At 55.1% G+C, this 27,135-nt stretch overlaps 1 protein-coding gene and 1 pseudogene across 10 annotated transcripts in view; both read left to right on the forward strand.

The window, feature by feature from the left end:
• The window catches only part of SSPOP (SCO-spondin, pseudogene), a 57,396-nt pseudogene extending 41,844 nt beyond the window's left edge, over positions 1 to 15,552 (forward strand). The window contains exons 77-104 of the transcript XR_008626026.1: positions 54 to 277; positions 606 to 647; positions 802 to 957; positions 1,457 to 1,666; positions 1,868 to 2,035; positions 2,801 to 2,932; positions 3,027 to 3,273; positions 3,548 to 3,700; positions 3,776 to 3,822; positions 4,013 to 4,363; positions 4,681 to 4,848; positions 5,520 to 5,650; positions 5,892 to 6,016; positions 6,253 to 6,299; positions 6,561 to 6,839; positions 7,132 to 7,290; positions 7,442 to 7,558; positions 7,967 to 8,105; positions 8,242 to 8,453; positions 8,626 to 8,753; positions 8,855 to 8,997; positions 9,089 to 9,135; positions 9,945 to 10,161; positions 10,809 to 10,904; positions 11,107 to 11,167; positions 12,701 to 12,831; positions 14,333 to 14,483; positions 15,361 to 15,552. The product of XR_008626026.1 is annotated as an SCO-spondin, pseudogene (transcript). The remainder of the gene's footprint in view (positions 1 to 53; positions 278 to 605; positions 648 to 801; positions 958 to 1,456; positions 1,667 to 1,867; positions 2,036 to 2,800; positions 2,933 to 3,026; positions 3,274 to 3,547; positions 3,701 to 3,775; positions 3,823 to 4,012; positions 4,364 to 4,680; positions 4,849 to 5,519; positions 5,651 to 5,891; positions 6,017 to 6,252; positions 6,300 to 6,560; positions 6,840 to 7,131; positions 7,291 to 7,441; positions 7,559 to 7,966; positions 8,106 to 8,241; positions 8,454 to 8,625; positions 8,754 to 8,854; positions 8,998 to 9,088; positions 9,136 to 9,944; positions 10,162 to 10,808; positions 10,905 to 11,106; positions 11,168 to 12,700; positions 12,832 to 14,332; positions 14,484 to 15,360) is intronic.
• Positions 15,553 to 19,763: 4,211 nt separating this feature from the next.
• ZNF862 (zinc finger protein 862) overlaps positions 19,764 to 27,135 on the forward strand; it is a 28,958-nt gene continuing 21,586 nt past the window's right edge. For 4 of the 9 annotated variants that reach the window (XR_010112664.1, XR_010112665.1, XR_010112666.1 and 1 more), the window contains exons 1-3: positions 19,817 to 22,083; positions 22,990 to 23,167; positions 26,096 to 26,207. Coding sequence is in view for 3 of the 9 variants with exons in the window: in XM_063606138.1 (XP_063462208.1) it covers positions 23,120 to 23,167; positions 26,096 to 26,207 (160 nt within the window). In the remaining 6 variants the exon portion in view is untranslated. Of the gene's footprint in view, positions 22,084 to 22,989; positions 23,168 to 26,095; positions 26,208 to 27,135 lie in introns of all 9 variants that reach the window. The other 5 variants (XR_010112667.1, XM_003815784.4, XM_034965205.3 and 2 more) reach the window with 4 other exon arrangements.

The following is a 27,135-nucleotide window of genomic DNA, read 5'->3' on the forward strand; positions in this document are numbered from 1 at the left end:
CCAATCTACCCTCTGACCCCACCTGGGCTGGGCTAACCTGGCTCTTCCCCCAGCTCGTGTGCACACGGGAAGCTGTCTTGCTCCCTGGACGACTGCTTCGAGACCGATGGTGGTTTCGGTCCCTGGAGCCCGTGGGGCCCGTGCTCCCGCTCCTGTGGAGGGCTGGGCACCCATACCCGCAGCCGCCAGTGTGTGCTCACCATGCCCACCCTCAGTGGTCAGGGCTGCCGTGGGCCCCACCAGGACCTCGAGTACTGCCCCAGCCCAGACTGCCCTGGTAAGGACAGGCGGAAGGTGGGCAGGGCTGGGGTCAGGATGGCACTGGACAGACGTCTAGGAGGCCTTATTGGAGGAGGCAGTATCTGAGGGGTTTTGAGGGAGGGAGGGAACTTTGACCAGCATTGGAAGGAAAGGAACAGCTTGAGCAAAGGCCTTGATCCTGCAAGGAAGTGCTGTGCTTGGGGCCTGGGTGTCCGCAGGAGCTCAAGCTGAGGAAGGCTGGACTAGATAGCCGTGAGCACGCAGTGCCAGCTGCCAGCCTTAGGTGTGGTCCCAGTGCGCTGTGGGTACCAAAACATTTCTGAGTGGGGTTTCCTTTGGCACAGGGGCTGAAGGGTCCATGGTGGAGCCAGTGACAGGCCTTCCAGGTAGCTCCAGACTCCCTGTACCTCTGCCTCATGGCCTCCCTGTGGGAAGAGCAAGCCCAGGGACCCCTCCCCGCTTCCCCCTCCCCTGCTTCCTGGAGAGGCTGAAGCTCAGGGCCGACTCAGCACAAGGCACCCTCCCCAATCCCTCCCCCAGGTGGCTGGGGCCCGTGGTCCTCCTGGTCCCCCTGCTCCAGAAGCTGCACGGACCCCGCTCGCCCTGCATGGCGCAGCCGCACCCGCCTCTGCCTGGCTAACTGCACCATGGGGGACCCATTACAGGAGCGCCCCTGCAACCTGCCCTCATGCACAGGTGTGCCTTCCAGCCTCAACCTCTGATCCCAGCCACCACCCTCAGACAACTCATTGTAACCCCCAATTCCCAATATCTAATACCCCTCAGGTAATCATTGGTTTCTAGTGTTGACATCTCATTTCAAATCAGTGTCTGACTCCGGGCTCTGGATCCTCTTTGCCAACCCCAGCAGATGCTGGGGAGCCCAACTTCCAGCACATTCCTTGTTCTCTGGTGTATGTGCTGAACTCTCCACCCGCCCCAAGGTCCCACCCAAATCCCTCCACAGCCCTGTAAGTCTGGGATTACTGTCCCTGATGAGAAAAGGGGATAGTGAGGCCCAGTTGTCAAAGCCACACAGCAGTCAGTGTCAGATCCAGAATGAGAGGCCAGAGCTCTGGACGAGGCCACTGCTGGCCTGGGTGGTGGAGGTCCACCCTTGAGCTGGGAGCAGAGAGGAAAGGCTGGGCAGGTGTCATGCAGCCGGGACTGGCTCCAGCTCCGCTTTGTGTCACAGAGCTGCCCGTGTGCCCTGGCCCTGGCTGTGGGGCTGGGAACTGTTTCTGGACCTCCTGGGCCCCGTGGGAACCTTGCTCCCGCAGCTGCGGGGTGGGCCAGCAGCGCCGCCTGCGGGCATACCATCCCCCTGGGCCCGGCGGGCACTGGTGCCCCAACATCCTTACTGCCTACCAAGAGCGCCGCTTCTGCAACCTGCGAGCCTGCCCAGGTGAGGCGGCTGGAGGAGATCAGGGCATGCCCCAGGCCCTGCCCCTGGAAGGCCCCTGGCATCAGTGCCCCCTCCCAGGCACCCAGCCTACCTGAGTGTGGCACTTTCATCTCCCGCACCAGACCTTGACCTGGGCTCGTGGGATAGGTGGGGGCCCCCTGCCTGAGCCGACCCCTCAGGTGGCCGTTCTCTTTCCCACAGTGCCCGGGGGCTGGTCACGCTGGAGTCCCTGGTCCTGGTGTGACCGCAGCTGTGGAGGAGGCCAATCCCTGAGAAGCCACAGCTGCTCAAGCCCCCCATCCAAGAACGGGGGAGCCCCCTGTGCTGGGGAGCGGCACCAGGCCCGCCTCTGCAATCCCATGCCTTGTGGTATGGCAATGGTGACAGTCCTGTCCTACACTTATTGGGCTCCACTCTGCATGGGGCCTGGCTGCTACCTCATGGGCCAGTTTGGAAACTGAGCCCTCTGGGGTGGAGGGCTGGGCCTGGCATTGGGCAAGGATACCCTGAGCATGTCTGTCGTCTGTGCCAAGGCCCAAGGATCCACCCTGGCCACCCCAACCCACAGGAGAGCTCCTCCTTTCAGCTTTCCCACCCCCGAGGTGGGAAAGAGCCACCAGCCCTGTCACGATTTTTGGAGGCTTTGACAGTGGCACTTTTAGGAGCGGGTGTGGCACTCGTGGGTGGTGGACGGAGCCAGTGGCTGTAGCTGAGCCTGTGCCTCCTCCCGTCACCCCCAAGCTTCAGCTCCTTCTTTAATTGGCCCTCAACAGCCCCATGGCATGGGTTCCCCCGGGGCTCCCCTCCTCTATCCCCACCCCTCCTCTGGGTGGACACAAAAGAGGCTCCAGGTGACATTATTGGCTTTTGAGACCTACAAATTTAGTCCAGCTCCACAAACATTTACTGGGTACCGCGTAGGTGCTGAGAACTCACAGGAGGTGAGAGGAACTCACTGTCTACCTAGAATGTCCCAATTCCAGAATCTTCCCGAGTCTCCCGTGTTTCAGTGGGCACCAGTGTGGGGGATGGGATGGGTCCTGTAGCTTTATGGAGGTAGGGAGTCCCCAGTAGGGCAGAGGGAGGGTTTCTGAGCCCTGGGCCCTCCTGACTCTGGGCCCCCCATCTGCTCAGAGGCCGGCTGCCCAGCAGGCATGGAGGTGGTCACCTGTGCCAACCGCTGCCCCCGCCGCTGCTCAGACCTCCAGGAGGGAATTGTGTGTCAGGACGACGAGGTCTGCCAGAAGGGCTGCCGCTGCCCAAAGGGTAGGTGCTGCCCTATCCTTCAGGAGTGTCAGGGTGGCTGAGTGGGAAGGTGTGGGTGGGGCCAGGGGTGCAAGCTCCAGCCCTTGCCCCACAGGGTCCCTGGAGCAGGATGGTGGCTGCGTGCCAATTGGGCACTGTGACTGCACCGATGCCCAGGGCCACAGCTGGGCCCCGGGGAGCCAGCACCAGGATGCCTGCAACAACTGCTCATGCCAAGCTGGGTAGCTCTCCTGCACGGCTCAGCCCTGCCCGCCTCCCACCCACTGTGCCTGGAGCCGCTGGTCGGCCTGGAGTCCCTGCAGCCACTCATGCGGGCCCGGAGGGCAGCAGAGCCGCTTCCGGTACACGGCTGGCAGAGCTAGATGTCCCTTCTGCCACCCAGGGCCTCACTCTGCAAGGCGCAGTCTCCCTTCTGACAGAGTTCCTGGGTCCTGCTCTCACCAGCGACAGCACCACCCCAGGCCCTGGGCCAGCTCTGTCCCTGGTTACCCTGGCTTTTCCTCAGCTACCCCCATGCCCACCCTGAGGTGTCCCATCAGGGTGTCTCATCAGGAGACAGAGAAGGGATGACGGGCCTGAGCCATCTCTCACCTCCTCTGCCCTGGCCCCACCCAGGTCCTCCACGTCGGGCTCGTGGGCCCCAGAGTGTTTGGAGGAGCAGTCCCAGAGCCAGCCCTGCCCTCAGCCCTCGTGCCCACCCCTGTGCCTGCAGGGCACTCGCTCCCGCACCCTGGGGGACAGCTGGCTGCAGGGGGAGTGCCAGCGGTGGTGAGTGCAGGGCAGGGAGTGGGGCTGGGACCGCCCTGCTGGAGAGCAGGGTCCTGAGTCCTGGCTCTTTCCCAGCTCCTGCACCGCGGAGAGTGTGATCTGCGAAGACACGGAGTGTGCAGGTCTGGGCTGCCTCCGGATCCCCGCCTCAGCCACCCTTCTAGCCTCATGCCTTGCCCGCCGTGTGCTTTGTGTCTCATTTTCTCCCACCTTACTTAACTGCCACTCCCTGGGCCACCATGCAGGTCCCCACCCAGTCCTCTGGCCTTTGCTCCCTCCACCTCCTCTGACCTCACCTGTGCCCTCCCGCAGTGCCTGAGGCCTGGACGCTGTGGTCCTCCTGGTCCGACTGCCCTGTCTCCTGTGGAGGTGGAAACCAGGTCCGAACCCGGGCCTGCAGGGCCGCAGCCCCTCACCACAGGAGCCCACCCTGCCTGGGCCCTGACACCCAGACCCAGCCCCAGCCCTGCGGGCAGCAGCCTTGCCCAGGGCTGCTGGAGGCCTGCTCCTGGGGCCCGTGGGGGCCCTGTTCCCGCAGCTGCGGCCCAGGCCTGGCCTCTCGCTCTGGGTCCTGCCCCTGCCTGATGGCCAAGGCCGACCCCACCTGCAACGGCACCTTCCTCCACCTGGACACCCAGGGCTGCTACCCAGGGCTCTGCCCAGGTGAGTGTTCAGGGGAAGTGAAATCACCTCTTCTACTTTTCCTACCTTGGGAGATTCAGAAAATAAATATGTTCCTAGTTCCCAGATGATCCCTTAAAATAAGCCTGCCCTGTCTGTGCCCCCATGTTTTGCTCAGTTCCTTTCCTCTTCCCACCATCTCTTCCCTCGGGGCCCTCCTTGTAGGGTGAGAGGGCGTCCAGCCAGCCGGGCCTTTCAGGCCCCTCTTGCCTGTTTCCTGTGCAGGGTCTCGGCAGGGCTGGGGTGAGAGGGAGGGCAGGCAGGGGAGAGGTGGGCTGACACACCCCTCCGGTCCCTAGAGGAGTGTGTGTGGAGCAGCTGGAGCAGCTGGACGCGCTGCTCTTGCCGGGTGCTGGTGCAGCAGCGCTACCGACACCAGGGCCCGGCGTCCCGAGGGGCCAGGGCAGGCGCCCCCTGCACGCGGCTGGATGGCCACTTCCAGCCTTGCCTTATCAGCAACTGCTCTGGTGAGGCTCCAGCAGCAAGTTAACCAGGGAGCTGCGCAGGGCAGCAGCCACCAAGGGTCCCTGCTGGAACTCCCTGCTCCCCTCCCCTCACAGCCAATGTAGTGCCCCAAGACCTCAGAGCAGCTGCCTGCGCCCGTGCTTGCCCTCAAACCCAGCTGCTCCCCTGCTCCCCCCAGATACTCCCTCATCACAGCTGCGCCCCCAATCCCTCACCACAATTTGTCCACCCTGCAGCTGCCGGCCCGCCTGTGGCTTTGGCCCATGTAGCTGCCCTCTAGGAGGGTGTCTTGCCCAGCTCCTGCTGCGGCTGCCCTCCATCTCTGCCCCTCTGTCTCCCATCTCTGCCCCTCTGTCTCCCATCTGCCAATTTCTGGAGCACCTGCCAGGCCCCTCACTCCTGCAGCCCCCTCCTCAGCTGCCTCCTCCAGGCATCTTCCTGGCTCTCCAAGGCCCAACCCATCCTGATCCTTCCCTGGAGGTGCCCACAGGTGCTCAGTGGATGCCAGATGGGGGATACTGGTCTGTTCCAACTTGCGGAGGGTAGGCATCTTGTACTCTCACCAGGTGACCCCAAGGGCCTCAGTAGAGCCACGCGGCATGTGCTCTGGGCTTTGGGAGTGATGTCTCTGGGCTGTTCCCCCACCAGCCTGCCTCTCCCCCATCTCCCCCAGAGGACAGCTGCACACCTCCCTTTGAGTTCCATGCCTGCGGCTCCCCCTGTGCTGGGCTGTGTGCCACACACCTGAGCCATCAGCTCTGCCAGGACCTGCCACCCTGCCAGCCGGGCTGCTACTGCCCCAAGGTGAGAGTTGGGAGCTGGAGCAACTTCCAAGGAGAAGGGGGTCCTCTGCCCACACTCCTGCTCCTCCTTCTCTCTGTGATGTCCATGGCGGCCCCACCTCCTTCAAACCCCTTGGAACTCGGTGCCTCCTCCCAGCTTGCCATTCACTCGGCATCATGCATATGCACCTGCTGCAGGCGGGGCACAGTGCTGGGTGCTGGGATTACACGATGATCACTGCCCCATCTCTCCTTCCACCCAGGGGCTGCTGGAGCAGGCTGGGGGCTGCATTCCCCCGGAGGAGTGTAACTGCTGGCATACCTCAGCAGTGGGAGCTGGGATGACCCTGGCCCCTGGGGACCGCCTGCAGCTGGGCTGTAAGGAGTGGTGAGTGATGGTGGAAGGGAGAAGAGGGCTGGGGCCAGGGAATAGGGCAGGGAGGCCTGGGGGGCCCAGTCCAGCCTCAGGACAGAGGACCCTGAGATGCTAGAGTTTGCAGCTCCCTCATCTTGCCCCAAATGTGCCTAGGGGTCAGGTTACCCTTGCATGACCACCTCCACCCCCCGGAGGTCCTGGGCTGGGTCCTGCCTCCCTTAGTCTACCCTGACTACCCTCTCCTGCAGTGAATGCCGGCGTGGGGAGCTGCACTGCACCAGCCAGGGCTGTCAAGGTAACCCTGACCTATGGAGACAACAGTCCCCATTGCTTGGGGCTGGGGGAGTTTCTGGGATGCAGAACTTTCAGTGCTAAGACAGGGACAGTCCCAGGCAAACCAGGATGGTGGGTCACCTCACCCTGCCCCCACACCACCCTCAGCCTTTCTGTTTCCAGCACTTCCTGGTCATGACCCTGAGCCCCTCCTGCCTGTCCACCAGGGTCTCTGGGCCCGGGGGTGGTCACTGGGAAGGGCACCCACACCCTGTCCTTCCAGGTCTTCTGCCTCTGAGTGAGTGGTCCGAGTGGTCGCCCTGTGGGCCCTGCCTGCCGCCCAGCGCCCTGGCCCCTGCCTCCAGGACTGCCCTAGAGGAGCGCTGGCTCCGAGACCCAACTGGCCTCTCCCCCACCTCGGCCCCACTGCTGGCTTCAGAGCAGCACCGCCACCGGCTCTGTCTGGATCCTGTGACAAGGAGGCCCTGGACTGGAGCGCCTCACCTCTGCACCGCACCCCTGAGCCAGCAGCGCCTCTGCCCTGACCCTGGAGCCTGCCCTGGTAATGGGGAGAGGCAGAGGCCACGGGACAGGATGGGCCTGGAGTGCAGGTTGGGGGGACCTGGCCGGGAGGGGCTAGGCTATAGAGCGCATTGACCTGCTACCCCTCCTGCTTGTCTCTAAGGCCTGCAGGATTTGAAGCTGGGGGTAGGGTCCAGGCAACAGCTAGAAAGAGAAGCGGGAGAGCCTAGAGGGCTTTAAGGCCTGCCGGAGCGTTTGCGACGACAGAGCTCAAGGCTTGAGGGGGAGGCAAGAGGTGGGCCTGGGTACTGACTCCATCGTACCTTCCCCAGACTCATGCCAGTGGAGTCTGTGGGGGCCATGGAGCCCCTGCCAGGTGCCCTGCAGTGGGGGGTTCAGGCTACGCTGGAGAGAGGCAGAGGCCCTCCGTGGAGGAGGCTGCCAGGGGCCATGGGCTCAGACAGAAAGCTGCAACAGAGGGCCCTGCCCAGGTAACTCCCATCCCCGCATCCACAGGAGAGCCTGGGACAGGAACATCCGAGACCAAACCTGAGGGGAGAGTTGGCTCTGCCCCAGAGCCGTGCAGTGGAAGCGGGGGCCCAAGAGCATCCCCAACACAGACTCCTATCATCTGGTTGTCAGGTGAGAGCTGCGAGGCCCAAGACACTGTATTCACCCTGGACTGTGCCAACCAGTGCCCACGCAGCTGTGCCAACCTCTGGGACCGCGTTCAGTGCCTGCAGGGACCCTGCCGCCCAGGTAGCCAGCAGGCCCCACCACCTAACTGGGAGTTCCAGGAAAGCCTGGGCCTCCCCCAGCTGCCTCCTGCTCCCAGAGAGTGTGTGATCTCGGGCAGGGGTGGGGGAAGTTCAGACTGCTGGGTCATGGGTGACAGGGCAGGAAAGTGGTCACTTTCAGCAGCCAGCTCTGAGTCCTGCAAGGAGTGAGGGTCACTCAGGACCACTGTTCCATGTGGATGCTCAGGTGGCTGTCAGGGTTACTCGGGTGGTGCCCACACAGGCTAGAGCAGCCCCTTCCTGTGCATGGGCAGTGGGAGATACTGTGGAAACTAGGCTTTGGACTCGATCTGATTGCTGGGGGAGGATCCATTGTGTGAGCCCTGCCCGAGCACCCAATCTCGTTCCGCCTCTTTACCCACACCCCTAGGCTGCCGCTGTCCCCCTGGCCAGCTGGTCCAGGATGGGCGCTGTGTGCCGATCTCCTCTTGCCGCTGTGGCCTCCCCAGTGCCAATGCCTCTTGGGAGCTGGCCCTGGCCCAGGCAGTGCAGCTGGACTGCCAAAACTGGTATGGCTGCAGCCACGCCAGGGCTAAGGGAGCTTTGGGTGGAGGCATGGGGCAGGTCAGCCTTCGTCAGCATTGTTGGGGAGTGAGGGTTCTGTTCACCCTGACTGGAGCCCTTTGTGCTTACCCCTGTCCACAGCACCTGTGTCAACGGGTCCCTGGTGTGCCCACACCAGGAGTGTCCAGTCCTTGGGCCTTGGTCAGCCTGGAGCAGTTGCTCGGCCCCCTGTGGGGCCTGTGGTGGGGGCACTATGGAGCGACATCGGACCTGCGAGGGGGGTCCTGGGGTGGCACCATGCCAGGCCCAGGACACAGAGCAACGGCAGGAGTGTAACCTGCAGCCCTGCCCTGGTAAGTGCCCTGGGCGGCAGGTGACTGACTCCCTCCATTGCTGCTGAGCCCAGGCCCTGCCCCAGCTGTGGGGGGTAGGTGTGGGGAGACGAGGTCGGACCCAGGGCAGCTCCCTCCCTGGGACTGGAGATGCTGGGTCCCTCCCATCTCCCTACCTGTGTGCTCTCCACAGAGTGCCCCCCTGGCCAGGTGCTTAGCACCTGTGCCACCTCATGCCCGCGCCTCTGCTGGCATCTGCAGCCTGGTGCCATCTGTGTGCAGGAGCCCTGCCAGCCTGGCTGTGGCTGCTCTGGAGGGCAGGTGGGTACGGGGTGCTGTGTCCTGACTCCCTGTGGGGGAAGCCGGCAGGTGGGGAGGGAAGAGGCGGTGGTCTGAGTGTCACTGAGCCTGCCCTGCTGCAGCTGCTGCACAATGGCACGTGTGTGCCTCCCACTGCCTGCCCCTGCACCCAGCATTCTCTGCCCTGGGGCCTCACCCTGACCCTGGAAGAGCAGGCCCAGGAGCTACCCCCAGGGACTGTGCTCACCCGGAACTGCACCCGCTGGTGAGGGCCTGGCCCTGGGGTGGGGAGCAGGGATGAGGAAGGGTAGGGAGGAGGACATGGGAGGCATCTGAGTGTGCTTCTGTCTTCCCAGTGTCTGCCACGGTGGAGCCTTCAGCTACTCCCTCGTTGACTGTCAGGGTGAGATGTGGCTGTCCATGCCCTGCTGCACCTCCAAAGTCAAGGCCTGGGACTGGCACTGAGGAGGAGAGACGGGCCCTGCTCACAGACTAGACAGAGCTTCAGGAAGCCCTCCCCTGTCTGTCCACACTGACCTCTCTCTAACTGGAGACCCAGCACCCCCTGCTGAGGGCTCCCTGGGCACTCAGTGTGGTCTGCCCCACTTGTGGGGGCATTCCCTAGCACACAGTATACACAGAGCCAGGGCTGTGATGCCAGGAAGTGGAAGGTTCTTTCCCTGCCAGTGAGGAAACTGAGGTCTGGAGGGGTGAGCGGAAATGAGGGGCCTGGCCTGGCAGCCCCCGGGCTGGTAGCATTTGCCCTGTGGGGTGCAGTGTTACCCCCATCTGATCAGGACCAAGGGCCCACCCACCGTGTTCCCAGCTCTGCCACGCTGGGCTCTGTGAATGCAGACATGCAGCATGGCCAGTCTCTGGGCAGACCACCCCCCCAGAACAGGCAGAGACAGGGCACAGTCTCTAGGTCTCTGACAGGCAGGTAGAACCCCAGAGGGTGAGACATCAGTGCTGAGAATAGAGAGGCCGAGTGGACAGGATTGGTCAGGGAGGCTTTTCTGAAGGAGGTGAGACCTGGCCTGGGTCCAGCTAGTGTTTGGGTGGGTGGATAAGAAAGATCAGGAGGTGTGGTTGGAGGCTGCTGCGGCTGAGAAGGCAAGACGGGGACATGTGGGTGCTCAGCTTGGGAGGGGAGGAATCGAGGCTGGATCCAGGGCTGACCTGAAAGCTGGGTTGGATGGTCTTCCCTGGCAGAGTGCCCCCCTGGGGAAATGTGGCAGCAGGTGGCCCCGGGGAGCTGGGGCTCTGCGAGCAGACGTGCCTGGAGATGAATGCCACAGAGACCCAGAGTAACTGCAGTTCAGCTCGAGCCTCGGGCTGCGTGTGCCAGCCCGGGCACTTCCGCAGCCAGGCAGGCCCCTGCGTCCCCGAAGACCACTGCGAGTGCTGGCACCTCGGGCATCCCCACCTGGTGAGACACCGAACCCCCTCTGCTACCACTCACCCATTCCTGACCCCAAGCCTCCCCATCTGTCTGTAACTCCACTGGCTCCTCCCCCTACTCCAGGCCCTGCAGCAGCCGGCAGGGCTCCGCTCTCCCCCTGGGACAGTCTCTGGCCCCAACAGTTCATCTCCCTCCTGGGTCTCTTGTTGCCTGACTCCATCCAAGCCCATTGCCCCGGCTAGGCACTCACAGGCTGGGCTTGGGGATCAGGGATACTATTATAGAAAAGTCTGCAAGTTGGAGCCAGGCATGGTGGCTCATGCCTGTAATCCCAGCACTTTGGGAGGCTGAGGTAGGCGGATCATGAGGTCAAGAGATCAAGACCATCCTGGCCAACATGGTGAAACCCCATCTCTACTAAAAATACAAACATTAGCTGAGAGTGGTGGTGCGTGTCTGTAGTCCCAGCTACTCGAGAGGCTGAGGCGGGAGAATCACTTGAACTGGGGAGGTGGAGGTTGCAGTGAGCCGAGATTGTGCCACTGCACTCCAGCCTGGCGACAGAGTGAGACTCCGTCTCAAAAAACAAAACAAAACAAAACAAAACAAAACAAAACAAAAGAAATCTGCAAGTTGGGAGAGACCAAGAGGAGGCTCTCCCCTACTCTCCCCAGCCTGGATCTGAATGGCAGGAGGCCTGTGAGAGCTGCCTCTGCCTCAGTGGGAGGCCTGTCTGCACCCAGCACTGCTCCCCACTCACCTGTGCTCAGGTACGCCCTGCATCCCTGCTACTCTCCGGGGTGGTTCCCCCCTTACCTGGGCTCCGGTACCCCCTACAGCCCTACCACCCTCCCTGGTTCCTCGGGCTCCTTCCTGGGACCCTCCTCCGAGGTTGGTCTTAGGGTCTCTGAGTGGGGAGGGCGGGCCGGGCTCCAGGTGTCAAGACCACCTTGGGACTCTCTCCCTCTGCAGGGCGAGGAGATGGTGCTGGAGCCAGGGAGCTGCTGTCCCTCTTGCCGCAGGGAGGCTCCGGGTATGGAGGGAACCTGGGTGCATTGTGGGGTGCCTCTCCCTGGTCTAGACCCTTCTCCCCTGCCACCCCACACCTGGCCTTTGCAGCCTGGCAGCTGCCTGACTCCCCCAGGCCAACCCACCATGGGGATTTGAGGAGTGAAGACCCCAGCACATATCATAGCGCCTGGCCACCTCGCCCCACACGCTCCCCTCAGACCCAGGCCCTGCCCCTCTTCCCACAGTCCCCTCAGGCCCCTCCTCCTCCTGTGCTCTGTCCCCCCCACAGTCCCCTCTGCCATCTCCTCCTCCTGTGTCCTCTACACAGTCCCCTTAGTCCCCTCCTCCTCCTGTGTCCCCCTCCACAGTCCCTCAGTCACCTCCTCCTCCTGTGCCTTCCCGCACAGTCCCCTCAGTCACCTCCTCCTCTGTCCCCCCCACAGTCCCCTCAGTCCCCTCCTCCTCCTGTGCTGTCCCCCACAGTCCCCTCCATCATCCCCTCCTCCTGTGTCCTCCCACGGTCCCCTCAGTCATCCCCTCCTCCTGTGTCCCCTCCACAGTCCCCTCAGTCCCCTCCTCCTCCTGTGTCCTCCCACAGTCCCCTCAGTCCCCTCCTCCTGTGTCCTCCCACAGTCTCCTCAGTCATCCCCTCCTCCTGTGTCCCCTCCATAGTCCCCTTAGTCACCTCCTCCTCCTGTGCCTTCCCGCACAGTCCCCTCAGTCACTTCCTCCTCTGTCCCCCCCACAGTCCCCTCAGTCACCTCCTCCTCCTGTGCCCTCCCACAACAGTCCCCTCAGTCACCTCCTCCTCTGTCCCCCCCACAGTCCCCTCAGTCACCTCCTCCTCCTGTGCCCTCCACAACAGTCCCCTCAGTCATCCCCTCCTCCTGTGTCCCCTCCACAGTCCCCTCCTCCTCTGTCCCCCCCACAGTCCCCAGTCCCCTCCTCCTCCTGTGCCTCCCCTCCACAGTCCCCTCAGTCACCTCCTCCTCCTGTGCCGTCCCCCACAGTCCCCTCAGTCACCTCCTTCTCCTGTGCCTCCCCTCCACAGTCCCCTCAGTCACCTCCTCCTCCTGTGTCCTCCCACAACAGTCCCCTCAGTCATCCCCTCCTCCTGTGTCCTCCCACAGTCCCCTCAGTCACCTCCTCCTCCTGTGCCGTCCCCCACAGTCCCCTCAGTCACCTCCTTCTCCTGTGCCTCCCCTCCACAGTCCCCTCAGTCACCTCCTCCTCCTGTGTCCTCCCACAGTCTCCTCTGTCACCTCCTCCTCCTGTGCCTCCACTCCACAGTCCCCTCTGTCATCCCCTCCTCCTGTGTCCTCCCACAGTCCCCTCAGTCACCTCCTCCTCCTATGCCTCCCCTCCACAGTCCCCTCTGTCACCTCCTTCTCCTGTGCCCTCCCCACAGTCTCCTCTGTCAACTCCTCCTCCTGTTTCCCCCTGCCTTCCCCGTCACCTCGTTCTCCTGTGCCTCCCCACCCCCACAGTCCCCTCAGTCACCTCTGCCTCCTGTGCCCCATCCCCACCTCCTGCCACTCAATGCCCCTCCCCACAGAGGAGCAGTCGCCCTCCTGCCAGCTCCTCACGGAGCTTCGAAACTTCACCAAAGGGACCTGTTACCTGGACCAGGTAGAAGTGAGCTACTGCAGTGGGTACTGCCCATCCAACACCCATGTCATGCCAGAGGTGAGCCAGGGACCTGCTGTCCAGGCCAGGGGAATCATGTTGGCCAGTGGCCACTGAGGGCTGCCCTGAGCCTGGGACCTGGGCAGAGCCAGAGTCCATGAGGCACAAGGTGCTTCTCATGGAGATAACAGTGGAGTTGGGGAGGCAGATGGTCAGAGCTTTCCCCAAGGCAGTGGTGTGCACCTGCGGGTTGGCCCAGAGGTTTCACTGGGTGCCTGACCCCCTCCCACAGAGGTCTTCTGTGGCCCCACACCATTCCCAGAGTGTGCCCGCTGTGCCCCTCAAGGCAATGAGCCAGGAGCCCAGCAAAGAAAGGCATGGAGGAGCTAAGCTAGCCTCTGACATCAGAACCCATTACACGGTGCATGAGAGCATGAGAGCTCTGCCGGAATGCACTTTCTACAGAGAGGATCACCGCACACATTTCCTGCAAGCTGTCCGAGCCAGGCTGGCTCTGAGTCTTGGGCAGGTGGCTCCGCTCTGCGTTTGCCCTCTGTGGACCCAGAAGCCCCTGATCCTTCTTAGGATCTTCCGAGGGGCTCTGTGCCCACCCTGACTCCCCTCAGCCTGATGAGCTGTGACCTGAGCTGCCTCCTGCCAGGGTCCTCTCTCTAGCTTCACTCACACTACTCCTGCCTGCCCCTAGGCCCACCTCCCAGCACTCTGCGGCCATCCCTTCTGCTTCAGCCCACCTGGTTTACCTCATCCTGGAAGACAAGGATACTTTCCTACCTGGTCCCCAAAGACACAGCCCCTCAACCCTCGGCCGCTCTACGGCTCCCGGAGGCGCGCCCTGGACCTCCTGGAAATACTTTCCCAAATCACTTTCGGAATTTTTTTTCACACTTTTAGAATTTTTAAAACATAGAATGAGAAAAGAGAGAAAGTAATTAAGAGATGCTTTTTTTTTTTCCTGAGGAAAGAAATTGATAGTAGGATAGAAATTGGAGGGAAATTTTTTCGCTGAAAAACCTCTTGCAGTTTTTGAACCTGGCATTGTATGAATGTACTACCCATTTAAAAGTAAAATTATAAATAGAATTATACATAAAATTAAATGATATGCTTATAGGACTCTGATAGAGGTGCTTTAACCACAGTGCACAGGGATCTGCTTTGGAGTGAAAACTCACTTTGCACTTGGGATCAGAACTATGCAGTTAGAACTGACTTATTTGTAGTTTCATACATTATAACTCTGTCTGTCCAACTAGACTCTAAGCCCCTTGCGGTAGAAGTATGTCCTTCCCCCTGCAGCCAGGAGGCACTGATGGGAACGTTAAAAGTATTCGTTTAACCTGTAGGTTGTTGGCCATTCAGACAGTGGGGGTGAAGGAGGTGGGCTTCTTGCAAAAGGGGCTTGGCAGTGGCCCAGCCACCCTGCTCAGTGAAGAGGGTGGGATCTGGCCCTCCCACCATCCCACCCTGCCTAAGATGGGAAAGGCCAAGGGAGGGGAGGAAACTCCATTTGGCCCTAGTTCACCCGCTCCCTCTCGCCCAGGAGCCATACCTGCAGAGCCAGTGTGACTGCTGCAGCTACCGTCTAGACCCGGAGAGCCCTGTGCGGATCCTGAACCTGCGCTGTCTGGGTGGCCACACAGAGCCCGTGGTGCTGCCGGTCATCCACAGCTGCCAGTGCAGCTCCTGCCAGGGTGGGTCTGGGCAGGGAGGGGATGGGGCAGGAGCCTGGGCAAGGACCCAGTGTTGTGAACCAGACCCAGGAACACACGTGTAGCTCCTCACTCCATCCTTCCTTGAGTCCTTCCAGTCCACGTTTTTCCTTCTTCTCGGTGTTCTTGTTAATTTCGTCTCCTATCATGCATAATTGTGGGTGTCTGGAGTAATTGCACCTAGTTCAAACCCCAGCTCATCTGTTTCCTTTGTTTCCTTGCTCAGCCTCCCTGACATCATCTTTTTTTTTTTTTTTTTTTTTGTGTGATGGGGTCTCACTCTGTCACCCAGGCTGGAGTGCAGTGGTGTGATCTCGGCTCACTGCAGCCTGGAACTCCTGGGCTCAGGTGATCCTTCCGCCTCAGCCTCCCGAGTAGCCGGGACCACAGGTCACAGGTGTGAGCCACCATGCCGGGCTAATTTTTCTTTTCCTTTTTTTTTTTGGTAGGGACGGGGTTTCGCCATGTTGCCCAGGCTGTTCTTGAACTCCTGGGCTTGAGTGATCCACCTGCCTCGGCCTCCCAATGTGCTGGGGTTACAGGCAGGAACCACTGCACCCAGCCCCCTGACCTCATCTTTTAAGCAAGGCTGACATTGCTATGCAGGCTTGTTGGGTGGACTTGGTGAGGGCACGCATGTGAAGTGGCTGGCAGGTGCCTAGTTCTGTTAAGCACCTGCCATATGATAACCTAAGGTCCCACTGTGTGACAGATGAGGGGGAAACAGAGGTGGAAGGCACCCGTGCCACCTGGGTGGAGCACAGTGGAAGGCCTGGTGTTGGCTCTGGGCGTCCTCCTGGCACCAGCCTGACCACTCTGCCTCTCTTACTAACCCATCTCTCCCTCACGTGTCCCCTAGGAGGTGACTTCTCAAAGCGCTAACAGGCTCCGCTGGGTGAGTCCACAGCTGTCCCTCTTGTGATCATGGGACTCAGCAGCACTGACCACGTCCTTCCACGCTCTCTCACCTGCCCCCAACTGGGGGCCCATGACTTGGCATTAGCATGTTCCAAATAAAGTGATACTGGCAACAAATCCCTGTGCAGCGTCTCCATCCTGGGGCTCAGAGGGAAGAGGGAGGGAGGGCCTGAGTCCTGGCCTGGACCCATGTGAGGACTTTGTCTCCTGGAGACCTCTGCGCATCTACTATGGACTCAAGATGGCATTCCCCATGACTGGTGAACCTGGACAAATCATTCCCATATCTGAGCCTCAGTTCCATCTGTAGCTGGACAGGGTTGAATGGAGCCTGAAGACCTCCTGTTATTAGACACCGCTGTGTCCCAGGTCATATTCCTCCACCCAATATGATTTCAGCTGCAGCTGTGGAGGACAGTCCACTACATGTGGGCTGATGTCTGCTTCTCCCTCTCCTTTTTATAACCTCATTTTTTACAACACTACTCTGCCCACCTCCCAATTGCTTTCCTTGTTTTATTCACCCCAAAGTCCTATCCTACCCTGTGAAGCCAGAGGTAGCTAGCTAGAAGCACAGTATCGAGCTAAGTACTGGGGACAAAAATTAAAAGAGGCCCACTGTGCTGCAAAAGACTAGCTCATCCTGTTCCATGTCTCCATGGTCTCCATTCCTCCTCAGGAGACCAAGCCTCCCCGTTTGTCCCTCAACATCACCACCTCTCATGCCATCCTCTTGTAAATCCCACAGTCTCACCTGATCCCCCACACCGCCTCTCCCTCCCAGATACCCACTGGGGCCTCTGAGACTCCACATCTGTCTTCCATAGACTCTGCTCCATTGTTCCCATCTCCAAAGGCTTCTTCCACCATCATGTCATGACTGACACTAGCTCGCCCATGCCTTGAAGCCTTCACTTCACCTGGAAGCTGAGACGTCATCCCACCTCCAGGCCAGGAAAAGAGATACTTGTCTTCTGTGACGTTCATCTTTATTGTTTCTGCTGGGCCAGTTCTCCCTGTTCCTCCTGCAAAGAGCCCTCTTCCCGGGTTGTCTGAGCCACTCTGTAGTGACACCACCCTCCCTGACTCCCAACTGCCACCCTGGTCACTCCCTATCATCCACAGAAGAATTTAACTCATGGCCCAGCATTGCTTTCCACCCATTTTCAGTGTCCCTGTGGATACTCCACTCAAAATTCTGGCCTCACATTCTTTGCCTGCTCACTTACAATGACCTTCTTCACTCTGTCTTGGGAATCCACTCCCACGACTAGACCATTTTCAAAACCTCGCAAATATTTACTTACCAATCATGACTTCCCATCCCTCCAGCTGACTTGCTCTAATACTCCACTGCTATAATTTATGGCTGCTTTTGTGATTTCAATTTCATTGACCCACCACTTTCTCACTTTTTTATTAGTCTCCTATCTTCCCTCGTGACACAGCTTAGATTCATGGTCTATATAGTGATTCTCAACACCAACTGCACGTGAGAAGCACATGACATGAGGAGCTCTTAAAAAATATCAATGCCAGCTGGGCATGGTGGCTCACGCCTATAATCCCAGCACTTTGGGAGGCGGGTTGATCACTTGAGCCTGGAAGTTTGAGATCAGCCTGGGCAACATAGTGAGAACCCATCTCTACAAAAAGTGAAAAAACAGCTAGCCAGGCGTGATGGCACACTTCTGTAGTCCTAGCTACTCGGAAGGGTGAGGTGGGAGGATACCTTAAGCCCAGGAGGTCAAGACTGCAGTGAGCCAAGATCACGCAACTGCCCTCCAGTCTGGGTGATAGAGTGAGACCCTGTCTCTTAAAAAACAAAAACCAACAAACAAAAAAATTAAACAAATTAAAAAAATCAGTGCCCATGCCCCATCCTAGGCCTATTAAATCAGGATGTTTGAAAGGTCCATGGGTGATTCCAATGTGCAGCTGGAATTGAGAATCACTTTCCTACCATCATAATTACTCCTGCAAGTACTGTTCATTCCCTTGCTCTTCCGTGCCTCCTTCATACCTACCTGGCAATACTCCAAGCCAGGATAAAGCCAAATATCTACCCAACTTTCTGCTTCTAAACAGAATTTCACAGCCAGGCTTTTTTTAAACTGAAATTTGTGATCATAAACTTCAAATTGGCCTTTAATTCAAGGTTTGAGGTAAGCTCTATTTCCCATTCTCCACGATGACTTGGTATACCTTCTATTCCCCACTTCATTTTCATGAGATGATCTTGTCTCAAAGAGACATCATCGGATGGCAATTCCCTCAGTAAATCTACAAACTAATGTACATCTACTCCATCTTCTTCTTCCCTCCTGGCATAACCAAAAGCGTTGCTATCTCGGCCAGATGCGGTGGTTCAGGCTTGTAATCCCAGCACTTCGGGAGGCCAATGCAGGTGAATCACTTGAGGTCAGGAGTTCGAGACCAGCCTGGCCAACATGGTGAAATCCTGTCTCTACTAAAAATACAAAAATTAGCAGGGTGTGATGGTGCACGCCTGTAGTCCCAGCTACTCAGGAGGCTGACACAGGGGAATTGTTTGAACCTGGGAGGTGGAGGTTGCAGTGAGCCAAGATTGAGCCACTGCACTTCAGCCTGGGTGACAGAGAGAGACTCCATCTCAAAAAAAAAAAAAAAAAAAAAAAGTGTTCCTATCCCTAGGAAGGGCCCTTGATACCCTGTTCCTAGACCCTCCTGATTTCTCAAGGACTTGGGTCCTTGCACTATCCCCCTTCGAATCATCAGTTTCCTTCCTATCAACACAGAAACAAGATCTTGTGTCTCATATCTTAGTCCTACTGCTTTGATTCCCCATTTCCCCCTAGATACTGCTCCATTTTTCTTGGAAAGATGGAAAACCTTTTATGGAAAAATGTGTCAAAAGAATGATTTACCCTAGCTGTCCTCCAGTTTTTTAACCCCCAAAAGAGAATCTGTTATAAAGACATGGATAACTCATGGGCAGAAATATAGCTCTTCAAGGTAGTGATATAGTTGAGGTGGTGAGTGGCAGGCCACTTGGAATCCACAGAGTCCTCACCCTCTGCCTTCTCCTCCACATTTCTTGTGTCTCATTCTTTTTTTCAGTAATGCAGACTCCCCTACACTCCTCGAACGGAATTTAGGTCTATTCAACCTTGGCCAGAAGAGCAGAGCTGGATAATGGAAAATGCTTACTTGAAGCCTGTGTAACATGGTGAAACCCTGTCTCTACTAAAAATACAAAATTTATAAATTATGGATACTTATTTCTTATGATTCTGGAGGCTGGGAAATCCAAGATCAAAGCATCAGCAGTGTCTGTGTCTGGTGAGAGCCTGGTCTCTGCTTCCAGGAGGGCACCTTGTTGTTCTGTCCTCACATGGCAGAAGGCAGAGGGGCAGAAGGGCAAAGGGCCTAGCTAGTTCCCCCAGCACGCATGTGGTCACTAACACCTTCATGAAGGCACATCCCTGCCCTGGCCCCTTAAAAGTCTTTTTTTTTTTTTTGAGACATGGTCTTGCTCTGTCACCCAGGCTGGAGTGCAGAAGCGCCATCCCGGCTTACTGCAGCCTCGACCACCCAGGCTCAAGTGATCCTTCCACCTCACAAAATTATTTTATTTTATTTTTATAGAGATGGGATCTCTCACTATGTTGCACAGGCTGGTCTCAAACTACTGGGCTCAAGTGATCCTCCTGTCTCAGCCTCCCAAAGAGTTGGGATTAGAGGTGTGAGCCACCGCACTTGGACAAAACTTCTTATAAGGACACTAATCCCACCATAAGGGCCTGACCCTCACGACTTCATCTAAACCTCCCAAACGCCCCATCTCCTGGGAGGGGAACACCGGTCAGTCCATTGCACCTCCTTTACCTGGCAGACCCTACCTCTTGCTTTAATTCTGCTGAGGCATCACTTCCGCAGGAAATCCTTGACTAAGCACCTCATATCCCCCACCGCTTCACTCTAAGGTGACAACGCGGGCTTTAATTCATGTTTTGTGCTTACCTCTTTCATAGCCCTTGTCTCTGTTTTGTAATTATCTGTTTCTGGTCTGATTCCCTAATAGATCGTGAGTTCCTTGAAGGCAAGGCCTTTGTCTCATTCAACTGTGTTCTCCCAAACCCTAGAACACGGCCTGACCCATGGTAGGCAACCAATGATACTTTTTGAGTGAATAGAACAAAAAGTATTGCCCTCCTTAATAAAAGAAAACCTAGAACTTCAAGGCTGACATTGGCCTTCGCGTAGCCCAATCAGAGCGCTTTGCCCTTGCTGCAGAGGACTAAAGGACGCCACACCGCCGTTGCCTAGTGACTGTCGCCGGAGGGAGGCGGGGAGGGTCGCAAGCGCGCCGCCGGCGTCCATTCAGGACCTGCATTCCGGGAGCCAATAGCAGCTTCGAGAGCCGCTCACCTAGAGCGGACTACACTTCCCGTCACGCCCCGCCGCCTGGGGCTGGGCAGTGGCCGTAAAGCTGTTCGCTCGGTGCGACGCGAGTCTCAGCTCAGCGCTTATCCTGGGTCCACCGGCGCTACCGCCCCCCGACGTGAGAGAGCGAAGTTCTTGGGCCGCGCTCCCTCCCTGCCTGGGTGCCCTCCCCCTCCGGGAGCCTGGGTCCCCGGGGCGGTCGCGGCGGCTGCATCCTCAGGCCAGGCCGCGGGGGGAGGGGGCGGCACGGGCCTCCGAAAGCGGGGCCATGGAGCCCAGAGAGTCGGGGAAGGTAGGACTGGAAGGCCCGGGGGCCGCCCGCTCCCTCCCGAGGATCCCTGAGCCGGGCTCGGGCGAGGCGGGGCGGCTCGGGCGGAGGCCCCGCAGATAAGCCAGGCTTGCAGGGAAGGACTCGCCGGCCCGCCCTCTCTTCCCGCACTTCGGCGCCCGACCCCGGGAGGGTGGCGGAGAGGAGCGGACGCTTCCGTTCGGTGTCCGCGCATCCTCCCCGAGCTGGCGAGCGGCCGCTGGGTCGATGCTGGGTTGGGTGACCCCCGAGTGGAGCGATGCGAAGGTGCTTCCTGTTTCCCCCACCACCTTCGGCGTTTTGAAGAGGCCCTGCTAAGGCTTGGAGTCTGGATCGGACGCCAGTGGGAGCTGCAGGGTGGGACGCTTGAGGGCTTGACCCTGCCTAGATCCTCCTTCCCAAGAAAGGGCTGAAAAGAGAGGGCATCTGGCATGCTTTTTGCCACTTCTGTTTCTAGGTTATGTACTTCATGGAATATCTGGGCATTGCTTAGAAACCTGTGTCATAAATTGGCTTTGGGCAAGAGGCTTTGAGTTGGAAGAAAAGGTGGAAAGAAAGTGCTTGGGGGCGGAGTTCAGGGATTTGACGGGATTGCCAGCGCTTCCAGGCCATGTCATCCAAGACAAGTGTGGTTGTGGGCACATTAGCTTGGAGACAGTGGCAGCCTCTTGGGACTAACATCTTTCTGGATGTTGTTTGCTGCCAGTTCTTGAGTATTGTTTCTTATTTGGCACAGAGGAGAATTCTCTCAACAAACGTTTTCGACTGTTTATTGAGTCCCTTAAAAAATTGTCCATTTAATAAACATTTGTGATCTGTGATTTGCATTGAACGAGATGCTGGAAGTATGAGGATAAGTAGGAAATGATCACCTTTCTCAAGGAGCTCTCCTGCAGTTTTCACTTCAATAACTTGGACACGCCTGAAAGGGTTGTCCCACACGAAAAGAGAGAAAAGGATAATGAGGTTCTTTTGATGCTGTAGTTTTTCCTGGGAAGACTAGGAAGGACTCTGAATTTCAAAAGAGGTGGTTTCTCGCATGAGCATCTCTTCCATCCTCCCTCCCTCCACAAGCTACAGTGATGCATGTAGCAGACACGGCACCTACAGAGTACATGGTCCAAGCCAATAAAGCTCAACAAAACCCAAGCAAAGATGGAGCTTATGGCCCTTACCCTTTGGAAATATCCCCAGATTGGTTTAGATTGAACCTGAATTTGAATAAAGAGAAGCAAAATGTAGGGGGAAGAAGGATTATAAAATATTGGGATTGATATTGGAATCAGTGATTTGAAGTTGATTTCCAAGCTATTCTGTTCAGTCAGAGGCTTTCTTAGCCTTTAACGGGAGAAGAGAAATACGGTTATGCGCTGTATAACAAGGTTTCCATCAACACCGCTCTCACGTACAATCCCCTGAGACTACAGTGGGGCTGAGAAATTCCTATCACCTGGTGACATCTTCATGATCCTGACCCTGTGTAGGCTTAGGCTAATGTGTGTGTTTGTGTCTTAGGTTTTAAGAAAGCTTAAAAAGAAAAAAAAAAAATTTAAGAATAGAAAACCTCATAGAATTAGAATATAAAGAAAAATACTTTTTGTTGATGGAATGGTTTGCTGGAAAATAAAAATACAAAAATATTTAAAGAAAAATATTGTACAGATGTACAATGTGTGTTAAGCTAAGTGTTATTACAAAATAGTCAAAAGTTTAAAAAATTAAGTTTATAAAGTAAAACAGTTACAATAAGCTAGGGTTAATTTATTATTAAAGAAAGAAAAATTTTTGATAAATTCGGCGTAGCCTTAGTGTGCAGTGTTTATAAAGTCTACAGAAGTGTTCAGTCATGTCCTAGGCCTTCACATTCTCTCACCACTCACTCACTCACTCACTCACCCAGAGCAACTTCCAGTCCTGCAAGCTCCATTCATGGTAAGTGCCCAATACAGATGGACCGTTTTTTTTTTTTGTCTTTTCTACCATATTCTTACTGTACCTTTTCTATGTTTAGATACGCAAATACTTACCATGTGTTACAGTTGCCTACAGTTTTCAGTACAGTAACATACTGTGTAGGATTGTAGCCTGGGGGCAAAAGGCTATATACCATATAGCCTAGATGTGTAGTAGGCTGTGCCATGTAGTTTTGTATAAGTACACTCTGTGATGTTCCACAATGACAGAACTGCCTAAGGACACATTTCCTAGAACTTATCCCTGTTGTTAAGCAACGCATGACTGTACAAACATTTTGGGAGGTAGAGGAGAAACCTGATTCCGTGTCCTGTCCAACCACTAAGTGAAACCTCAGAGACTGGAAATTTCACCCTTGATTATAATCTTGATTTTAGGGTATCTCAGAAAGGTGCTCGCCGTTCCCAAATATAGTTGTTTTCTAATATGGGAAATGAGAACTTCATACAAGAATGAAATAAAGTAATTACAAAACCAACTGTCAGTGTAAGATGTATTGCAAATGAGTGACAAGGAATAGCGGTGCTGTTCTACAACTCCACTCCGAACAGCATTCTTATGGCTCAGAACTGGGAGACTACCTCGTGAGATAGTGGTTTGGGCTATTACTAGACTCTTCCTTGGGTGCTGTTTTGTGGTCTTTATTAACTGACAGCCATCTTGGGCCATTGGATTGATATCCCACATTGAATGTAGGACATCTTGCCTGTCATTGACAGAATAATGGATAAGGGTCAGACTTTTCCCCATCATGTTCTATCCCATGATCCTGTTTTATTTTCTTCCCAACCCTTATCACTAAACAAAATTCTCATGTTCATTTATTTATTTACATATTTGTTGACTTGACTCTTACATCCCCAGCTAGAACAGTGGAGCAGTTCCTGGCATTTAATAGGGTCTCAGGAAGGAATGCTCATAAAATAGCATCACTACAGGAGCCCTTTTGCTGCAAGGTGTGGGTGCTCTGAAGAACACTGCAGCCCGCCACCTCATGTGCCTCCTAGGAGACTGTGCTGTTGGTGCCCCCAAAGAGAAGTCTGTATGTGTACTTGTTGCTGTATGTATTTGTTGCCTCAACGTTTCTGTTTCCTGGCCCTCTCTGTCTTTCCTGTACAAGTGACTGATACTCCTTTCTCATTTTTTTCTGAACATGGTTCTATTATTGCACTTATATCTTAGTGGTCTGCCACCTCCTGATAGATTTTAATCTCATGTCTTTGAATTACCATGCATCAAGCACATAGAAACACTTAAGTAATAAATGTGTGTTGAATGAAAAAATGAATTAAGTGCCTATAAAATACTTTCCATATAACATGGTTGTGGGGAGAAGGGTGGTGTTGATGAAGGAAGTTATAAAATCAAGCAGCATAGATTTCCTTAACACTGGACTCTAGGGGGGATATAAAGCCTTCCTTGCTCAGGAGAAGGATAAATGCTTGGGCCAGGTGGTTAGGAAATCCTTCCTGAAAGAGAACGTGAATCGCGACTTTATGGGTGGGTGGATTCTAAGTTGGTGGGAGGAAGTGGGCAGTCAGGATCTAAAGACTGGGAGTGTAGAGAGAGGAAAGGTGCGAGATAGGCTGGGTGATTAAAATGATATGAATCTGGCTGGAGGAGACATTCCAAGCGAGGCAATGCACAGAGCTAAAGTTAGAAAGTGGGTTAGATTCAGACTGAGGGGACTTTGGTGCTAGACTGAGAAGTCAGACAGCTTTACCTTGTAGAGAGTGACTGGGAACCGCTAAAATAGAACATCGAGAGAGATTCTTTGCATTACACGTAGATGAGGAGCTCCTCTTATTCACGCAGATTTGTGTTTTCTTTACATTGCAGTCACCTGGAATCAGAAGGCTCTTGCTATAATATTGCTTAAGAGAGATACAAGGTGTTAGTGTTATCACTCTTGCTAGGAAGACACTATTATCCAAATGGACAGTCCTAGCCACGCTCCTCCTCAGGTGGAGCTAACGTGATGGGCTCCTTGGCCCTTATGCTCACCTGTGCATGCCTGGGAAGGATGGGCATGAAGAGGGATCCCGGCTGTCCTGAATCACAAGTGTTTTAACCTGCCCCAATCTGGACAGGCTGCCCTCCCCTCCTGGGATACAGCAGTCATCCTGAATCTGCCTTCAGCCTAATCTTGGGGTTGTCTTCAATGCTTCCCCACGTTGGCTGTCCCTAGGTTGTATCTCATGGTGACTCCTGTTTGACCGCTTTCTTTGAGTGGAGCTTGTCTTCCAATCGGTTTTTGGAAATATTTCATTTTGCTTTGGAAGACACTCGAGCAAACAGTTATTTAAATGTACACATTTGGCAGTACAATTCCATTTTTGTTTTTAAAACTGTTCATACATATTCATAGACTAAAGACTGGGAGGTTATATACCAAATGTTAACAGATTCTCAGGAAAGAAGGGTAATGAAAAGTAATTCTTTTTCAATAAAGGGAATGTAGGTGATCTTAATACATTTTTTTCTGCTTATTTCTATTGTCCAAATTTTCTGCAGTCAACATGAGAAAAATCTATTATAATAGTGACCGGTAAGAATGATTGATATCATTTTCCTCAAGAAATGTCTACTGTTGAGGTTAAAATCGATATTCCACCTATTTTAAATGGCATGCTGTTATTTCCCAATGTTATTTTTCTTTGGAGTGAGAAATTTGTTTTTTGTTGATAATTTGATTTATTTCTTTTTAAAATTTCTTTAACTAGGTAATGTTTTCATGGCACAAAACTTATAATGATAAACATTTCTACTTCTTTTTCTGTTGATTTCTTTTATAACACTTTGTTGCCTGGCTGCGGTACCTTAAACCTCTTTGATGGTGTAGCTTGATGATAGTTTTTTTAAAGTTTTTTTCTCCATGCCTTCCCTCCATTTTCTTAGCAACCTGCCCCCCCAACCCCAACACCTCCCATCTATTTTGGTCTCTATAGTCCCTGTTAGATCCTTTCCCCAAGTGTCTGGTAGTCCAGTCTGCTGACATTTAGTGGTGGAAGACCGAAAATGTAATAGCTCTGTGCTTGTGCGAGGGAGGACGGGCTTATCAGCTGGAGCCTCATGTAAAGGAACCTGGGGAGGCATTTGTTGGGGCACAGCCCTCCCCTAGTTCTTGTTCCATTGGGCTGCCTGCCCGCCCTCCCATGCTGGAGGTTTCCGGTGCTGGAAGATGCCAAGCCTTTGAGGATGCAGAGTGTACCTTGGGTGGTTCTCCGCTTTGCCCGCTGCCGGGTGAGGGTTTGATTTTCTTGGATCTGCTGAAGTGACTGCTTTTTCATCTGCTTCTTGGTTTTCAAGAACGTATTGCTGTCATCTCCTTGTTGCGCCCCCTGTTATAGTGGGGGTTTTGTTTTGGGGAGGGGGTCTTTTAAATTCACGGGGAATAAAAATTAAATGGGCTTGTTTAATCTGCCATCTTAATCTGGAACTCCTCCAAACACTTTCTGAACCCCCTATCCCTCAGAGCCCCTTTACAAGCCACACGGGATGTAGATCTCAGCCCCAAAGCATTGCCTGTTTTCTTCATCAACTTCATTCACAGACATAGTTCTAAATGACTTTCAGCTATTTCTAGAAATTAGACACGTCTTCCTAAGCGAAGGTTTACCATGTTTAAGGTTCCATGAAAGAATGTGCCCTAAGTTGTTGCCCAGCCCCTGGCTGAAAAGGAACGGGCGTGTGGGAGGCAGGTGAAGAGCACACAGGGAGGGGACGGAGAAGCTCCTGAGCCAGCCTCCTTCATGGCTCAGTTTCATTTCAGTGCGTGGCACTTCCCAGAAGAAACAAGTCTTGTTCTCACTGTGATCTGTACCCAGGTGGGGAGAGATGGGATGTGGGCCATGCATGTAAATTGACAACACCCCTCCCCGTGTAGGGTGCCCTCAGGTGGTCAGGAACACTTTTGGAAGATAAATCTAAGGAAGAGAGTGGTACTTAGCAGCTGTCATTTTCCTTTCAGGCTCCTGTGACGTTTGATGACATCACTGTGTACTTACTCCAGGAGGAATGGGTGCTGCTGAGCCAGCAACAGAAGGAGCTCTGTGGTTCCAACAAGCTGGTGGCACCACTGGGTATGGGTGCCCATCCACATCCTGCCACTGTCAATTTAGATCGGCATTCCCAACCTCATCTGCATCAGGAACACTGGAGAGAGTTTTCTGGAATCCAAGCATTTGTCTAGGCATCTTTACTCCACCTGTCTGCTCGATCCCGTATCTACCTTAATTGCATGCAAATTCACACATCACCCTTTCTCTTCTCCCCTTAAAATGGTCAAGAGAAGTGGGGCAATCTGGCAGGCCTGGGCTAGACTCCTGGGTCTGTCTCCTGGTGCCTCAGAATCCCCCAAGGGGCCGGGAGGGAAACTCGGAAACTAGGCCTGTGGATCTGTGGAGCCCGTAGGACACTGGAGGTAGGAAGCAGTGGTGGCAAGAGCATCACATTTGTGATGTGGAAATCTGGTCTCAATCCCAGCTCTCCACTGGATACTTGAATGCCCTTGGCCTTTTTAAGCCTGAATTTCCATCGTCTTAGGGTTGTTGTAGAGATGAGTGAGATAAAACAGTTTAAGAGTTTGCACAAGTGTAGGTATTTTCATCTCATCTATTTTTTGAATGCTCTTTCCTTTGATTCTTTGGGTAGACTTTCTGTGCCAAGGACAGAGGTGGTTGGTTGTATTTCAATATGTGTGTACACATATGCACTGTTTGCTGATTGCAAGTTGATGACTGTCTACCATGCCTGTCTTTTCTTATTTCATCTTGGCCCCTGTGTAAGGCATGGTAGAAGCAACAATCAGCATTTTATGGGTGGAAGGATTGCAGCTGGGGTGAGTCTTCCTGTGCCGGCTAAAAGAGTTTGAAAACCACTGATTCTTCCAAACCAGAAGTTGCAAAATAGCAGCTCATGGGCCAGATATGGCTGACTGCTTGGAGTTTTGTTTTGCTTTGTTTTTTGGCTTTCATTTCTTTTGTTTGGCTTCTTAAAAATATTAAGTAA

The sequence above is a fragment of the Pan paniscus genome, chromosome 6 (genome assembly GCF_029289425.2).
Source record: "Pan paniscus chromosome 6, NHGRI_mPanPan1-v2.0_pri, whole genome shotgun sequence".
NCBI classification, from domain to species: Eukaryota; Metazoa; Chordata; class Mammalia; order Primates; family Hominidae; genus Pan; species Pan paniscus.